Here is an 18,795-nt window from a genome sequence, read left to right as displayed (position 1 = left end):
GAAGAGACCAGGAAAATGCATCTAAACCTGACAAGGAATTGGTCGCTCTTTCAAAAAAAACAAAATAGCGTCTTAAAGGGATTTGAAGTCTCAGGAAAAAGTCATGGCTTGGTTCTAAAACTTGCAAGTTAGTCTTTAATCAACATGCACGTGTCCTTATGACCAGATTTGGTTAGGTAGGACGACTGATGTTCTTTAACCATTCTCATTGACAAACCAAAGAATCTGTTTGAAACTAACAGCGTGCTACCAGAACAGTCTCATGGGTCATACTGTGACTGTGGCTCGGTCACTCCGTTAGTTTAAGATTGGTGGGCTCGTGCATTCTACATGCAAATATACCTTTGGTCCTCGCCTGCTGTCATACGAATGATGGTCCTTGTTTTCAAAGTTCCTTTTTTTATTCTGATGAGTAATGTGCACAGAGAAAATATGCAGACACAGAAGAATATTATAAAACAGTTGAAAATGACGTGTAGTAAGCAATTTAACCCTCTCTCCTCCTCAGGGTCAGTACGTAACACTGGAGCTTGCAAATAAAAACCGCTCCTCATTGGGTGGATAGTTGAGTGACTATGCCTGGGTGATATGGACACAATGACACTTCCCCGTGATGCTGGCTCTGTGGGACCATGTCAGTGGCTCTGGAAGGGTCCATGACATTGGCCGTGAAGCCTGGCTTTGCTGTGCTGTCTCAGTAAAGTTGGCGTGCCTATACCACTGCCTGCATGATATTAGTGCTGTGATGCTGGTGTGAGCTGGCGCTGTGCGAATGGCTCTGGTACACTGGCCACCTCTGTGGCACTGGGCTGAGAAGGCATGGGCTGTGAGTGCTTTAGTACCTCTTTGCTGCCAACGTGACCCTGCCTGTGATCTGGGCCTGAGGTAACATGGACCACAGCTGAGACTTGCAGTAGCTCCCTTCTCCCTCTGCTGGCTGAGACGTCTCTGTGTTTCCGGTGAGCCTGGACCGGGTGGATGCGGGGGGGGCCAGTGGTGTGGGGTGGGTACCCTGCAGAGCCAGCCCCTACTGCCACCAGCTATGTCTGTACACCAGTGTGATGTTGAGTGGTTCTGAACAACGTTCCAGCCCTTGCAGCTGAGGAGAGGAGCGTTCAATCCCTGCCGTCCACAGGGAGGAATGGTTTACCCTTGGTGAAGCAGGAAGGGTGATTTATGTCTGAGAGAATTTCACTTCAGTTGGAAGAAGTGTAGCTTCCTCAGTGAGGGGTGTCTAATGCAGGGGGGTGGAGGGGAGGGGATGGGGAGGGAGGGAGAGGAGGGGGAGGGGGAGGGGAGAGGGAGAGGGAGAGGAGTGGTGGTGGGGGGGGGGGGGGTCATGGTGAGCAACATTTACTCTTTCTTCCTCCATAGCTGCTGCCTGACTTGCTGAGTGTCTCCAGTATTTTCTGTAATCTGTTTGTTTTGGATGAGTGGGACAGAGTGGTGAAGGAGATCTCTCTCTCCCCCGCTCACTGCCTGATTCATTCAGACAGGTCTCTGACCCACTGATCAATGGAGGTGTCTTATTCCAACACTGTGGTGAGAGGGATGACTGATAGTGATGTACTTGTCACGTGGGCAAGTTGTTGACATAGGCACCATCTCCTGCCTCGACTTGCCCCTGAGGAGGAGGTGTAGGTGTCTGCCTTCATGAACTGCTGCAGTTCTCCCGCTGCTGGGGGTGGATGAAGGACTGGCGTTGCATTTACAATCAGGAGAGAGTGTGAGCAGGAGGGGAACCTGCAGGTGGTGGTGTTGTGCAGTGCTGTGGGAGCAGGTGAGGTGTACAACGGCAGTACATATCGCAGCCACTGGAGGGGGTAAAGGATGCAGCTTTTCACTGTACATGTGACCATAAACTAAAGTAGATAGTGGTGTTGAGTAGCTCGACAAGGTTTAGCTGTCCCAGCGCAGGTGAGTGAAATCTCCCACAGGCGTCTATCGGTGCCTAGCATGCAGTGCAAGGTGCTTGGGTCACTCTCTGCACAATAGCCAGGGTCTGGTGTAAATGTACCGATCCAACCAGTTGCTGGCCCACTAAGTTGCAATTAGAAGGGTTTTATACAAGGAATATGTATTCCCCCATTGACACCAAGTGCTGGAGTAACATCTATCCATGTTCTCCACAGATGCTGCCTGACCCGCTGAGTTACTCCAGCACTCTGTGAAACGGAAGCTGATATCTGGGTTGCTTCATGATGCACAGCGGGCCCAATCATGATCTTTGCTCTCTCTCTTTAAGCGACTCCTGCTGAGCTCTATCAGTGTGTGGACGGGCTTGTGCACAGTTGGTTCATCCACAGCCAGAAGCACCAAGACTACAACCCTCCAGCTGTCTGCCCTGCTGCCCATCAGTGACATGGCTGCCATTTCTCACTCACACACTAGGGCCAGGAAAACCCATCCGTCTTCAGGTAAATCCAGAAGCTCCATGCATTGTGCCATGTGGAACTGGGTTCCAGGTTCTGAAGGAGAGGTTTCTGAGTAATGTTGGCTTCACAGTTCCAGCATCTGGCGATTTCTTTCACAGGAAATTCTCATGATCATTATGATGAGTGTTTTGAAGAACTTTTCATAAACATATCCTGAATGATGATTTGCTGTCTGAGATCTGTGTGCAGACAGCTTCCAGACCCCTCCCTTCACTCATCCTTCACTCATCCCTCACTCCATGGGAGAAACATTTCACTGTAACAAGTATGTGTGACAATAAAGAATCACACAATCAAAGAGTGAACCGTTTCCATCAGCTTGTAGACGGCCTGGACTTTAGCAGCAAGGCTGTTGGAGGAGGAGAGGTGCAGCACTGCAAGGCCATTCAACCCACCCTCATTACACTGGGTCACTGACATGATCAGTGGACCCTCTCTCTCTCTCTCTCACACTCACTCACGCTCTCTCACACACACACACACACACACATACTGTCCCGCGCTCTCTCTCTCCCCCTCTCGCCCAGAAGGAGGAGTGACATTGCCGTAAGCTGGTGTGATGATTCCCTACGTAGGTGTCCAAGCGGTCAGTGATGATCCTTGGACACAACTTCATGGCCTCATCTGGACACCGGTAGTGTGGACTCCCTCCATCGAGAGGCTCATCGCAGAACAACTCCAAGAGCAACAGCGGGAGCTGCTTCAGGCATGGAGGTGGTCTGCACAAGCTGCCAGTCGAGAGTGATCGTGGATCCTAATCTACTCTGGTTCTCCTTACACCTGTATCCTGAGGACAGGTAAACTGTGACCCCACCACTGGTGGACACGGGACACCTCAAGTCTACTCCGCCATATATCTTTCCCTCTCCTCCTCCTGCAGCCTTGCAGTGCTGCACCTCTCCTCCTCCAACAGCCTTGCTGCTAAAGTCCAGGCCGTCTACAAGCTGATGAAAACGGTTCACTCTGCGTCGCCTCCACGCCAGAAGTGAGGTCACTTCAATCTTAGTCTCCAGCTGCAACTTGAGTCTTGTGTTGTCATCATTTGTAACGCAAGGGCCTTATACCCACCTCCCACACAACTACACTGCTCTACTGTACAATGCCGAGCTAGAACATCATAGGAACTAGGAACTAGAAACTGAAACTATGAATGCTAGAAACTAGAAACTGAAATTGAATCCTATATCTTGCACTAAATGTTGTATTCTATATCTGTGCACTTTGGAAGGTTTGATTGCATTCATGTATCATCTTCTTTGACTGGATAGCATGCAAACAAAAGCTGCTACCTCAGTGCAGGTGACTATAATAAACTAGACTAGAAGCGTGAGCTAGCTCCCAAGTACGAGCAGCCTCTCCTCCGGGCTGCCAGCAGAACCCTTGGCCATTGGAAGAGTAAGATGTCAAACGCTGAACAAAGCTTGTGGAGCGTTGGTCCGTGGCAGTCCTGCCCTTTGGAATCAGATTAGCCAGTGTGGGCATTGTGAAGTGATGCAGAGATACCACTGCTGCTGCCTCTGCTAAATCCTTCAGATTCATGGCAGTTTACCCAAACCAAGGATGTGATTGTGGAAGAAGATTGTGGTTGATTTTGTCTTTTCCCAAAGACTTTTGATAAAAAAGCCACATCATAAAAAGCCCTGGGATCAAGGTAAAGAATGACAGATGGGTGTGTATAGAAGATCTATATACAGAAAATAAAGGATAGCAATAAATTGGCAAGCTGCTAGAACAGCTGATTGGAATAAGTCAGGGATCGATGTCAGAATGTCGACTGTGAACAAACGACATTAATGGCAGTAAAAATGAGAAGCTGTGTATATTATAAATGGTGACAGATGGGGAAACATGTACTTCTGCGTTGCACTGAAGCCTAACATGCAGGGATAGTGCGTGTAATGGATGGCAAATGGCACACTAGACTTTGCTGCATGACAAGGTACAAGAGTAAATATGTCTTTCTATATTATGGAATGCATTGTAAACCCTCACCTCGAATATTGTGGACAACTTTAGACTCCATCTAAAACACGACCTGCTTGTTACAGAGCAAGGGCAGCAAAGATATGACCAGCTGCGTTACTGGGTCTGGTATTTCAAAAGTCGTCTAGGCCTCTGTTTAAAGTAATGGGAGGGGATCTCATGGACATGTACACTGTTTACAAGGATGGACAGGGTGGTGGGGTGGGGGGGGGGGGGGGGGGGGTGAGGAAGATTTTCTCTTTGCTGATGTTCTAGAACTAGGGGCAACAGAATGGCCAATGTGGAACCTTTGGAATAGTCTACTGGGGAGGGAGGGGTCTGTAGGCTGTCATTGAGGGATGGAGAGATTCCTGGATACAAGAGGAATTAAGGATCTGGTGCTGAGATGGATCAGCCAAATAATTCTGTCTCCTCTGTTCCCATGTCTTTACGCAGGCTAAAGGGCCAGTGAGATATGCAAGTTTGTGATGTGTGCAGGGAAAGATGGGCTGGTTATCCCAAAGGCAGAAGTAAGGCAGCCAGAGACCCACGTGGGAGAAGTTATCTGCTTTGGTGGGCAGAATAGTATTAAATGTCAGTGTTCAGATAATTCAACATCTGTCACAAAACATTCACAAACTGCGCAAATATTGAGAACGGTGAGTGGAGCAGAGGGGGGTCTGGGGGAGGAAGGGTCAGTGGTGGTCATGATACCACATCTGGAGCTCAGTTTCCATCCCTAGTGAGGAGTGAGCAGCAAAGGTCCACGGGACTGGTTCCTGGAATGAAGGGGCCGTACTGTGCCTTCCCCGAGTTTAGACAGTATAACCTCATTGAAATATTAAAATCTTGGGCGGCACAGTGACGCAGCGGGTAGCGCTGCTGCCTCCCAGCATCCAGTACACCCGGTTCAATCCTGACCTCGGGTGCTGTCTGTGTGGAGTTTGCAAGTACTCCCTGTGACCATGTGGGTTTCCTCCGGGTGCTCCTGTTTCTTCCCACATCTTGTTGAACACAATGCACACTGAGGCAGAGGGTCAGATGTCTCACATCACTTTATCCAGCCCCTCTCTCCAATGCAGACCCCTTCTCTGTCACTGATACCACCGATACAATCAATAGCCCCAACACCACTCACTCCACTCCATCTGCATTAATGAACCCTGGCTGGTAGATCATGGATACTCACTAAACTGGCCAACATCAAATCAATTAACCAACCAACCCGACATTGTTGGACATCCAGCCCATCTATCGGTTAATCAATCACCCTGAATGATTATTTCTCCATCCACTGACACACAGATAAACTAGACTAGATCTACCTGGAAATTAGCTGAACCTTAACCAGATTACTTCTAAACCAAGGTAGTCACCAGCTCTCACCTAGTTCTGACACGAGCGCTAAAGCTTAACTTCTAGCGGCGCTGCTCCCACCCCATTGCAACGCAACAGGTCTGTACAGGAACAGGCCATTCAGCCCACTCTCTATGCTAGCCATGTTGCCAACCTATCTGCCTGCACATGTCTCCACCAGGCCATTCAGCCCACTCTGTCTATGCTAGCCAACATGCCAACCTACCTGCCTGCACATGTCCCCTTCATTCCCTGCCTGTTCCTGTGCCTGTCTAAATACCTCATAAACATTGCTGATGTAACTGCTTTTGTCCTCTGGCAAACTGTACCACACTCAATGTGAAAACCTTGGCCACACATCTCCTTTATCCTTCCCCACTCACCTTAACACTGTGCCCTCTGCTACATGACATTTATCTATCAGGTCGCCCCTCAGCCTCTGACGTTCCATAGAGAACAATCAACGTTTATCCAACCTCTCCTGACAGTTAATAAAGTCCGGTCCAGGCAGTATCCTGGTGAATCTCTCCACATCCTTCCCGCAGTGTGGGGACCAGAGCCACACACAGGCCAACATTAACTCTTCCCAAGTTTGGAGCTTCATTCAGTCACTGGTGTGTTGGTCTAATGAGGCGACAGGCCATTCAGAGGGTGATAAACCCAGTTACAGACACTGCCCCGCCCTGCACAGTCTGGCATAAATAGGACTCGGGTAAAGAGGATGCAGAGAGAGGAGGATAGACAGAGGAGAGGGAAGGGAGGGCAGTGGAGTAAACTAGGGAGGGGAGAAGAGCAGGGAACGGGAGTGAGGAGGAGGAGGAGGAGGGAAAGGGCAGGGGAGGGAGGACAGGGAGGGAAGGGGCGAGCCAGAGGGGTAGAAGCAAGGAAACAGATTCTGGGTGGGAGGAGTAGTTGGTTGGAACAAAGGCGGTAGATAAAAGCAGAAGGTGTGAGAGGATTGAAGTGCTGCGAATTACGAAGCTAGAGAGAGGTCGAGGCTTCCCATTCCCTGAGACAAACAAGCTAGAAACAGGTTGCCACAGATGCTGGTTAAATGTGACCTGCCCAGAGCCTACAGCTAGCTGTCTCGGGAAGGTAACCCAGCTGGGTACATGCACAAGCCTAAATAATCAACACACAGCTAGCTACATTGGGCAAATCTAATCAAGTACTCGAATATGGAAGGGCAGGTTTGGTAGATATAATGTAACTGAATTCTCAGGAAATCATTTATTTATTACATGTCACATGAAAGGGAGTTGCATAAACTATGATTCCACGTTCTTACATGTCAGGCTAATCTATGAACATTAACAGGGGATTAGTTGAAGAACAAAAAGTAGTGAGCAGGATTAAATGACCATTTCAGGTGACTGGTAGCCTGGTGTCCACTGTCCAGGCCCATATTCCACACGGTGGCGCAGTGGTAGAGTTGCTGCCTTACAGTGCTTGCAGCGCCAGAGACCCGGGCTCGATCCTGACTACGGTGCTGTCTGTACCAAGTTTGTACGTTTTCCCTGTGACCCCATGGGTTTTCTCCGAGATCTTTAGTTTCCTCCCACACTCCAAAGACGTACAGGCATAAGTGTAAATTATCCCTAGTGCGTGTAGGATAGTGTTAGTATGCGGGGACTCGGTGGGATGAAGGGCCTGTTTCCGCGATTAATCTCTCAACTAAACTAAACTAATGACTGAATGAACAGCCAGGGGCTGAGTCTGGATTCATTGGGATTGAGTGTGTGGGCAGGATACAGACATTGTGACTAATTGTAGGTTATTGCCTTTGCCAGGAAGAATAGGAAAGGTTGATTTCTAAACAGCAAGAACATTTTCTGTGAAACACAGTAGGTTTACTGGCAAAGACAGCAGCCAATTACAATATCAAATGACGCATTGTATTGTAAGAGAGTTGGCACAAAGTGTTGGAGTTGGAATTGTCTCAGTGTACATTCAGGCTGCATCATCTTTACAGCATAGGCAGCCCGCATGTGTTGGAGCTTTGTCTGTGAGCAGAGATGTGTCCATGTGCCCCACAGAAGAATGAGCAGCAAGCTCGCTGAGAAATAAGATTTAAGAAGGCTTGCCGGGAAAGTTCTGAGTGATTCTTTCTCCCGGTGAGAGAACGTAGAATAGAGCACCCTGGAGAAAGGGCCAGGCAAGTAGTGCTGAATGATGTGGGTTGTGGTTGCTGGAATTCTCCAGTCAGGAGGAGAGGATGCTCAGAGATTGGGATGGTTGAGTTTTGGGGATCTGAAGCAATCAATGGATGATCTTACTGAAGACTGAAGCAAGCTTGAGATGTAGCAGGGGCTTCACTTCTGGCTCAAGTACCAGGCAGAAGAATAGGGTGATTAGGGGAGGAGAGAGGTTCATCAATATCCATCTGTGGAGCAGAGCTGGGAAAGGGAATGTGAATAGGTAGAGCATGTGTCCAGGTGCAGTGCCCAGTGTGGTGTGGATGTTGGCATTGCCCTGGCTGGTGTGGCTACGGACTGGCGCTGAGCTCTACACTCCAGCTGCTCCAGGGGGTCTACACTCGCTTATCGATGGAGAAGTAGACTGACTACGGGATGAGCTGCAGGTTATTTTTTTTGCACAGCTCCAGTGTACGGGTTCTTATCCTGCTGCAGATCACATGTTGATTATGATAAAGCACGTGGAATGGTAAATACAAGTTTTGTCAGGTACCACTCAAGACATGGGAGATGCTTTAAGCAATATGTTAGCCATGTTCATAATGGAGAGAGAATGTGTTCACGTACAGATATCTACACAGACACATAACACTCGGCAAGTGACACACAGGTGACACACTAACCTTTGACTCCTTTTCTTCTAGCAGTGTCTCCAGCTTCTTCTGTGTGGCCCGGCCCTCGTGATCGTTGCTGACCACCAGAATGATGTGTCCCCAACGGAAGCGCCTCATCATCTCAAACCAGGCCTGGGCTTGGTGAGAATAGGGAGGCACAGTGCGCAGGAACGACAGGTGGATACTCTGTGGGAGAAACAAATATCACGCGTGGGTTTTCTCCGGGTGCTCTGGTTTCCTCCTACACTCCAAAGACATACTGATTTGTAGGTAAATTGGCTTCTGTAAATTGTTCCTAATGTGTAAGATACTGCTGATGTACGTATGATCGATGGTTGGCACGGACTCGGTGGGCCGGAGGGCCTGTTTCCATGCTGTATCTCTAAAATAAACTAGAACAGCGCAGCTGGTCTGTCTGCACGGGGGCAGCAGATTTGCTCACACTGCATGGGGGCCAGCAGAGCAGTTCCTTGCAGCAAGGTTTGCTCACACTGCATGGGGGCCAGCAGAGCAGTTCCTTGCTGCACATTTGCTCACACTGCATGGGGGCCAGCAGAGCAGTTCCTTGCTGCACGCTTGCTCACACTGCATGGGGGCCAGCAGAGCAGTTCCTTGCTGCACGCTTGCTCACACTGCATGGGGGCCAGCAGAGCAGTTCCTTGCTGCACGCTTGCTCACACTGCATGGGGGCCAGCAGAGCAGTTCCTTGCTGCACATTTGCTCGCTGTGTCACATTGTGGTTGAGCTGGTTTGAAACTGCTAGTTACATTCTGATCAAGAACAAAAAACAAAAGTGCTGAAGGAACTGAGCGGGTCAGGCAGCATCTGGAGGGAATGGACAATCAATGTATCAGGCCGGGACTCGTCTTCAGATTGATTCACACTGATTCAGTCTGAGGAAGGATCCCGACCAAGAACACTGTCTGTCCATTCCCTCCACGGATGCTGCCTGACCCACTGAGTTGTCCCAGCACTTGCTCAGGATGCCAGCACGTGCCGTTCCTTGCTGATCTGAGCTGCTGAAGGAACCAGTGGATCCAGTTCTGTCTAAAAGGCATTTGCTGGCTCAATAGCTGCCTCATTAGTTTAGCAGAAAGCAAATCAAGGCATAGACTCTCTCCGACAAAGAAAGATTTTAGTACAGCTTGCTTGCTGCAACTTACACAAGTCCCATTGTTGTTCATTGTGTGGTCTATGGTCACACTCACCCTGTGACACGTTCACACTCGCCCTGTGAGTGTGAACATTGTACACTGACAATGACAATTAAAATTGAATCTGAATCTGAATTAAAAATTGAATCTGACACGTTCACACTCGCCCTGTGACACGTTCACACTCGCCCTGTGACATGTTCACACTCACCCTGTGACATGTTCACACTCGCCCTGTGACATGTTCACACTCGCCCTGTGACATGTTCACACTCACCCTGTGACATGTTCACACTCACCCTGTGTCATGGTCACACTCGCCCTGTGACATGTTCACACTCACCTGCGTCATGGTCACACTCGCCCTGTGACATGTTCACACTCACCCTGTGTCATGGTCACACTCGCCCTGTGACATGTTCACACTCGCCCCGTGTCATGGTCACACTCACCCCGTGTCACATTCACACTCACCCTGTGTCACATTCACACTCACCCTGTGTCACGTTCACACTCACCCTGTGACATGTTCACACTCGCCCTGTGACATGTTCACACTCACCCTGTGTCACGTTCACACTCACCCTGTGACATGTTCACACTCACCCTGTGACATGTTCACACTCGCCCTGTGACACGTTCACACTCGCCCTGTGACACGTTCACACTCGCCCTGTGACATGTTCACACTCACCCTGTGACATGTTCACACTCACCCTGTGTCACATTCACACTCGCCCTGTGACACGTTCACACTCACCCTGTGACACGTTCACACTCACCCCGTGACACGTTCACACTCACCCTGTGACATGTTCACATTCACCCTGTGACACAGTCACTGAGCATCAACCTGTTCCCAATCACCATCTAATGAGTTACTTGGACATCTGTAGTTCATCCGAAACATCACCTATTCCTTCGCTCCATAGATGCTGCCTCACCCGCTGAGTTTTTCTAGCATTTTTGTCCACCTTCTCCCACATGTAGTTGGCAGGTGGTAGAAGCGGGTCAAGTGATTGATAATGATTTGTTGGTGGACAGGTGGAGTCCTGTCCAGAATGGTGGTCAGTACGGTCTCATGGGACATGATTGTATTCATTGACATTACATTGTCACATGTACCCTCTTTGTTTGTGCACGAGATCCGGTAACAACATACAGCAGGCAAATTGGAGAGAGTGCAGGGGAAATTCACCAGGACGTTTGTGTCTATCTTTGGTTGAAACCAGCATCTGCAGTTCCTCATACACATTTCACCAGGACATTGCCGAGTTGGAACATTTCAGTCGTAAATAGCCTGAAACCCTCACCTTAACATTCCCTATAGATGTGATGTGAAAACGATGAGGGGTATAGATAGGTAGAGAGTAAGAAACTTGTTCCCCCATAGCAAAGTTATCTAACCTAGAGAGTGTTGGTTTAGGGACTAGAGCATTCGAGGACACAAAGTGCTGGAGTAACTCAGCAGAAAAGGCAGCATCTGTGGAGAACACAGATCAGTAACGTCCCGACCCAAAACGTCAGCTATCCATGTTTCCCCATCCCAGGTTTCTAGAATTAGAAGAGATCTGAGATAGAAGCTGATCACCCACAGGGTGATTACAATCGGGAATGTGCTGAGCCAGCAGCTCTCAACATGTATGGAATATCTAGATGAGAAATCTGATCTTGAACTGCCAGGGCTCAGGAGGCTATGTTTTGGGTACTGGGAGGATTAATATAGTTAGACATTTGACAATCAGCATGGACTTTCTGGGTCAAAGGATAGACACAAAAAGCTGCAGTAACTCAGCAGGTCAGGTCAGTATCTCTGGAAAAAAGGAGTAGGTGACATTTCGGGTCTGAAGAAGGGTCTTGACCCGAAACGTCACCTATTCCTTTTCTCCAGAGACGTGTCTGACCCGCTGAGTTACTCCAGCTTTTTGTGGCTATCTTCGGTGTAAACCAACATCTGCAGTTCCATCCTACACTTTGTCGGCTAAAGGGTCTGTTTCTGTGGCTATATCACTCTATGACTCCATGGGAAAGTCTAGGACCAAAGGCCATAGCCTCAGCATAAATTTAGAAAGGAGATGAGGAGGAATTTCTTTAGTCAGAATGAGGTGAATCTGTGGAATTCATTGCCACAGAAGGTTGTGGAAGCCATCAGTGGATATTTTTAAGGCAGAGATTGACAGATTCTTGATTAGTATGGGAGTCGGGGGTTATGGGGAGAAGGCAGGAGAATGGGGTTGAGAGGGAAAGATAGACCAGCCGTGATTGAATGGTGGAGTAGACTCGATGGGCCAAATGGCCTAATTCTGCCCCTGTAACTGACAAACCTATGATATATATGTCACATAATGGATACACACGTGAGGTAAATGCACAAGAAGAATAAGCAGAAGACAGCATGAGCAGGAGAAGGCCACTCAATATAATCGTTGCCCCCGACTCATCTCATCCTCAACTTCCTGATCTTTCATAATCTTATCCACATATTCTGTAAATACCTGCAGTGATCTAGTGTCCAGAACCCTTCAGTGTTGAGAGTTGCTGACTCGGCACCCTCAGTGATCAGTCCCGTACCTCATTACCATGTCTCCTTGATCAAACCTCTCCCGCACTGAAAATATCTCAACACCCACATTGTCATACCATCCCATAAACTTCAATCATCGCCCCGCATTCATCTGAGCCCCCAACATATTGGGCAAACCTTTGACCACATTCAACCTAGCGCTACACTCCTACCTACTCTAGTGAATCTGATTTGGATTGCCTCCAATATATCCTTTCTTAACTAAGGGATCAAAAGTAGACAGAAGGCAGGTGCAGTCTCACCAACACTTCCCCGTTTCAAATTCCAAGCCCGTAACTATGAAAGCAAAATGCCACTTGTCCTTTTCATTACCGGTTGCACCTGCCTGCGAACATTTTGTATTTCAGGCACAAGATCCCTCTCTGCTTCACTCATTTGGAAACTCTCCCTTCTTTAGAATCCTGTCACAGAAGTCGCACTTCCTCACATTGATCGGGTTCAGCCCACTAACTCTCGCTATCTGCTGCTGCAGAGTCCAAACACCTTTAAGGCAGCACACAAACTTGAATATTCTGCAAATTAGATTGTAAACGAGGATGACTTGAACGTGATCTGAATGATATGTTGAACTATAGATGCCACTCCAGTGATTTGTAGCATGGAATCTGAATCAACAGTTTGACATTTTGTTCCATATCTGGGATCAAACTAAAAACACAATATAGGATTGGAGCGCATGTCCAGCAGTTTCTGTAGGGAGCTAACATTACCGATGCCCTAATGTCCATATAGCAACTGTTAGGGTTGTAGAGGTTTCAGATGGAGAGACAAGGGGAACAAGAAATGGAAAGAAGAGCAGAGGAGATAAACTGGCAAGAGTGCAAAGTTACACACGCCTGCAGGTGATGAAAGTGCAAAGGTGAGAGGTGAAAGGGCAGGTGAGGGACTTCCCTTCTTCCCTTCCCAACACCCAGGTTAGGAACAATCCTTGCAGGTGATGTGGCCTTCCGCTGCTGGACATGGGGGGGCAGGGTGTGGTGGAGACGCCCTCAGAATAAGGGAAGGGATTCCACGCCAGTGGGCCACATGAGTGGCAAGGGTGTGGGGTAAAAATTGTGATTTGGGGAAACTATCGTATGTATGTATAGCCTCTGAGAATGTCGGATGGAGTTTTGTAAGGATCATGTATTGGATATATTTATTTCTCGAATAACGTCTGTTTTGAAATTTTAAAATAACTCACTCGCCAACCTCCCACGCTCCTGACTTGTGTTCACTGCTCACAGTCTGGGCACCGGCTCAGACCAAGGCCTTCATTCTGGTCTTGAACAGCGGGCTGCATGCCTCCACTCCCATTTTGCTCCCTTCTATATTCTGGAATTTTTCATTTGCAATCTTGGTCTTTGTAATTGCTATTAAATTCTTCCCACCTCATTGAGTTATGAAGTTAGAGTCACACAGTGTGGAAGCAGACCCTTCAGCCCAACTTGTCCACACCGCATGGGGTTAATCAGGGTAGTCTGGTTTTATTGCAAACTCTGGCATTCCAGAGACAAAAATCCAAGTCTCTCCAACCATTCCAGGCAGCATTCTGGTAAACCTCCTCCGCACCCTCTCCAAAGCCGCCACATCCGTCCGGTAATGTGGTGACCAGAAATGCACAAAAAACTCCAAATGAACCCTAACCAAAGTCTTATAAAGCTGTGCATAGACACAAAAAGCTGGAGTAACTCAGCGGGACAGGCAGCATCACTGGAGAGAAGGAATGGGTGACGTTTCAGGTCGAGACCCTTCTTCAGACAGATGGTCAATAGACAATAGGTGCAGGAGTGGGCCATTCGGCCCTTCGAACCAGCACCGCCATTCAATGTGATCATGGCTGATCATCCCCAATCAGTACCCCATTCCTGCCTTCTGCCCATATCCCCTGACTCCGCTATTTTTAAGACCCTATCCAGCTCTCTCTTGAAAGTATCCAGAGAACCTGCCTCCACTGCCCTCTGAGGCAGAGAATTCCACACTCACCACTCTCTGTGAGAAAAAGTGTTTCCTCATCTCCGTTCTAAATGGCTTACTCCTTATTCTAAAAATTGTGGCCCCTGGTTCTGGTCCCAACATCGGGAACATGTTTCCTGCCTCTAGCGTGTCCAAACCCTTAACAATCTTGGGTCAATGAGATATCCTCTCATCCTTCTAAACTCCAGAGTGTACAAGCCCAGTTGCTCCATTCTCTCAGCATATGACAGTCCCGCCATCCCGGGAATTAACCTTGTAAACCTACGCTGCACTCCCTTAATAGCAAGAATGTCCTTCCTCAAATTAAGGGACCAAAACTGCACACAATACTCCAGGTGTGGTCTCACTAGGGCTCTGTACAATTGCAGAAGGACCTCTTTGCTCCTATATTTGATTCCTCTTGTTATAAAGGCCAACATGCCATTCGCTTTCTTCACTGCCTGCTGTACCTGCATGCTTACTTTCATAGACTGATGAACAAGGACCCCCAGATCCTGTTGTACTTCCCCTTTTCCCAACTTGACGCCATTTAGATAGTAATCTGCCTTCCTGTTTTTGTGAGGTTACCAAAGTGGATAACCTCACATTTATCCGCATTAAACTGCATGTGCCATGCATCTGCCCACTCCCCCAACTTGTCCAAGTCACCCTGCATTCTCATAGCATCCTCCTCACAGTTCACACTGCCACACAGCTTTGTGTCACCTGCAAATTTGCTAATGTTACTTTGAATCCCTTCATCCAAATCATTGATGTATATTGTAAATAGCTGTGGTCCCAGCACCGAGCCTTGCGGTACCCCACTAGTCACTACCTGCCATTCTGAAAGGGACCCATTAATCCCTACTCTTTGTTTCCTGTCTGCCAACCACTTCTCTATCCATGTCAGCACTCTACCCCCCAATATCATGTGCCCTAATTTTGCCCATTAATCTCCTTTGTGGGACCTTATCAAATGATTTCTGAAAGCCCAGGTACACTACATCCACTGGCTCTCCCTTGTCCATTTTCCTAGTTACATCTTCAAAAAATTCCAGAAGATTAGTCAAGCATGATTTCCCCTTCGTAAATCCATGCTGACTTGGACCGATCCTGTTACTGCTATTAAAATGTGCGGCTATCTCATTTTTTATAACTGACTCCAGCATTTTCCCCACCACCGATGTCAGGCTAACTGGTCAATAATTTCCTGTTTTTTCTCTCCTGCCTTTCTTAAAAAGTGGGATAACATTAGCTACCCTCCAATCCACAGGAACTGATCCTGAGTTTATAGAACATTGGAAAATTATCACCAATAATTTCTAGAGCCACTTCCTGAGTTGGATGATCAGCCATGATCATATTGAATGCAGGCTCAAAGGGCCGAATGGCCTACTCCTGCACCTAATTTCTATGTTTCTACTTGGGCATGGAGGACATGGTTTAATACCGCGCCTACATCCCCAGACTCAATGCATAAATCCCCGCCTGTATCCTTGAGTGATCCTATCTACTCCCCGACTATCCTCTCGCTTTTAACATAGCTATAAAAAACTTTGGGATTTTCTTTAATCTGACTCTCTGAAGCCATTCTGTGGCCCTTCTAATTGTCCACAAATTCTTTCCTCCTTTATATTCCTCAAAGTCTCTGTCAAATTCCAATCTCTAAACCTCCAAGATAACTTAAACTAAACTGTCCCTCAAAACAGATTCCAGTAACTTCCCACAGTAGATGTCAGTAATTCTTTGTTTACCTGTTGTACGGGACAAGAGCTTCGGTGGGGAGAGTGATTAATTGGCCTATGTCCCAAAACTGGGACAATGCAATTCTTACTTGCAGCAGCGGTACAAGCTGTAACGAACAGTACTCATATATAACACAATCAACAACAGAAGTTCAATCAATTATTTTATAAACTCAATATTATTGCAAAACAAAAGCCCACGTCCCTGGTGCAACCAAGAGTTTGTAGTTTAGTTGGCGTTTGTCGTATTCAAGAGCTTGATGGTTGTTGGGAGGAAGCTGTTTCTGAGACTGAAGGTCACCGTTTTCAGGCTCCTGTAACTTCTTCCTGATGGTAGGAGTGAGATGAGAGCGTGGCCAGGGTGATGTGGGTCTGTGATGATGGCACTCACACCAGCTGAGTGAATATTATAAAAACAGGTGTAGGAAGGACCTGCAGATGCTGCTTTATATCAAAAATGGACACAAAATGCTGGACAAGCAGCATCACTGGAGAGAAGGAATGGGTTATGTTTTGGGTTGAGATCCTTCTTCAGACTAGTCAGGGGAAGGGGAAACAAGAGATATAGACGATGGAATATGGAACAAATGAATGAAAGGTTATGATGATAAAGGAAACAGGCCATTGTTAAGCTATTTGCTAGGTGAGAACGGGAACCTGGTGTGACTTGGGTGGGGGAGGGAAGGAGAGAGAGGGAGTGCAGGGGTTACTTGAAGTTGGAGAAATCAATAATCAGTTGGATTGTCAATCCTGAGTGAATCCTCTGATGAAGTTTGGAATCTGGATGATGGCAGATGTTGGTGATCATAGCAGCAGATGTGCAGAAACAAAGTGTTCAGGAGAGCAGTGTGGACAACACAATGGAACACCAGGGCTGAGTCTGAGATTAGAATTCAACGGTGCTTTGGTTGTATCAAACTGCAACCAGTCTTAAAGATGATGAGTGTAGAAAGGAACTGCAGATGCTGGTTTATACTGAAGATGGACACAAAGTGCTGGAGTAACTCAGAGGGTCAAGCAGCACGTTCTGAAAAAAAAGAATGGATGATATTTCAGGTGGGAACCTTCTGAAGACGGGTTCCGACCCGAAACATTACCCATCCTTTTTCTCCAGAGATGCTGCCTGACCTGCTGGCTCCTGCACTTTGTGTCTATCTCCTGAAAACAATGAAATGAATTACAAAGTTTATCTGTGGTATGCGAGAGACCACTCATTTTATGTGAGGTAACATAGAAACATAGGTGCAGGATTAGGCCATTCGGCCCTTCGAGCCAGCACCGCCATTCAGTATGATCATGGCTGATCATCTAAAATCAGTACCCCGTTCCTGCTTTCTCCCCATTATCCCTTGATTCCTTTAGCCCTGAGAGGTAAATCTAACTGATGTGAAGAAGTATGTCCAGTCCAGGGAAGCAGCTGGTGATGACTGGAGGAGCCTTACCTTGTCAGAATATATGGACATGCGTGTGGTCAAGCCAATGACTGGGATTCGGTAGAAGCCAGCCGTGTAGGACACTGGAGTGGGCGTGAGGTGGTCACTAGGGCCAGGTGGGTGACTCACCAATATCGCATACACCTGGAAAGAACCATACAAAGGTGTGTGAAATACATGTGAAATGAGAATCCCACAGATCCATCCTCCTCTCCTCTCCCTCAGCCCAGTGAGTAGCACAACTCATTCCCCATGCAACACCCCCCCCCCCCCTTCTCCCATATAACAAGGAATTATCGAGACAGGCAGCACAAAAACAGACCTTGCAATTCCCCATCCACACTGACCACCAACGACCACTCTACATTCACACTACATTAACCTCCGTGTTTAACTTCCCATTTTTTCATCAAATCTCCACAGATTCTGCCACTTACCTGCACACTGGTCAATTTTCAGAGGCCAATCGACCTGCCACCCCACATATCATTGGGATGTGGGAGACACCCGCAGCACCCAGAGGAAACCCTCGCTGTCAGGGCCGTACTGCAAACTCCACATGGTCAGTATTCAAGGTCAGTATTGAAGCTGGGTCTCTGGCATTGTGAGACCTTAGCTCCACTAACTGTTCCAATGTGCCACCCAAAATGTTCCCCACTGCTGTTGTGTGACAAGCTGGAGGTTCCACTAAATCTTGCTGATGAAATAGGCTGAGGGTATTTTGAAATGCCCTCACTAATCAAGAATCTAGCGATCTTTGCATTTTACAGTATTTTGTTTCCACAGCATTAAATAGATTGAAGATAGTTATCTGCAATGAAAATGGGAAATACTGGATGATAAACCTTTGTAGGTAAGCATATTAGAAATCAAAAGGAAAATGGATGCTAAAATGTGAGCATACGCTGGCTCCAGGAGTAGGTTCAGGTATCAGAAGGATAATGGGAGAGAGGGTGATGGAAACACAAGCTGTGAAAGGCCTGGATATAGTGGATGTGGAGAGGATGTTTCCACTTGTGGGAGAGTCTAGGACTAGAGGACACAGCATCAGAATAAAATGATGTATTTTTAGAATGGAGACGAGGAGGAATTTCTTTAGTCTGAGGGTGATGACTGTGGAATTCATAGTCACTGACAGCTGTGGAGGCATTTATATGAGAATGGGGTTGAGAAGGAAAGATAGATCTGCCATGATTGAATAGCAGAGCAGACTGAATGGGCTGAATGGCCTACTTATATTCCTGTGTCTTATGGTCTTATGTGTAGGGAGGTGTTAGAGCCGGGGGTGGGGGATGTAAGACACCAGATAGGTTGGCTGCAACAAGAGACATGGAGATTGATGGCGGGGCAAGGGCCACCCTTGCTAAGGGAGTTTGGGCAGC

General features: G+C 47.6%; 1 protein-coding gene and 1 long non-coding RNA gene across 8 annotated transcripts in view; one reads left to right on the top strand and one right to left on the bottom strand.

Annotated features, from left to right (window-relative positions):
* LOC129712171 (uncharacterized) overlaps positions 1-18,097 on the top strand; it is a 40,530-nt gene extending 22,433 nt beyond the window's left edge. Inside the window, exons 5-6 of the long non-coding RNA XR_008725999.1 lie at positions 8,593-8,739; positions 17,837-18,097. This is a non-coding gene — a long non-coding RNA (uncharacterized LOC129712171). The remainder of the gene's footprint in view (positions 1-8,592; positions 8,740-17,836) is intronic.
* The window catches only part of grin1a (glutamate receptor, ionotropic, N-methyl D-aspartate 1a), a 63,637-nt gene that overhangs the window by 41,393 nt on the left and 3,449 nt on the right, over positions 1-18,795 (bottom strand). For 5 of the 7 annotated variants that reach the window (XM_055660413.1, XM_055660414.1, XM_055660416.1 and 2 more), the window contains exons 2-4: positions 17,423-17,557; positions 8,572-8,748; positions 343-405 (exon numbers count right to left, since the gene is read on the bottom strand). In XM_055660413.1, coding sequence (XP_055516388.1) covers positions 343-405; positions 8,572-8,748; positions 17,423-17,557 — 375 coding nt within the window. The remainder of the gene's footprint in view (positions 1-342; positions 406-8,571; positions 8,749-17,422; positions 17,558-18,795) is intronic. The other 2 variants (XM_055660415.1, XM_055660420.1) reach the window with 1 other exon arrangement.

The sequence above is a fragment of the Leucoraja erinacea genome, chromosome 31 (assembly GCF_028641065.1).
Source record: "Leucoraja erinacea ecotype New England chromosome 31, Leri_hhj_1, whole genome shotgun sequence".
Lineage (NCBI taxonomy): Eukaryota > Metazoa > Chordata > Chondrichthyes > Rajiformes > Rajidae > Leucoraja > Leucoraja erinaceus.
The sequence above is the reverse complement of the archived record's forward strand: the minus strand, read 5'-3'. Positions and strand labels throughout refer to the sequence as shown.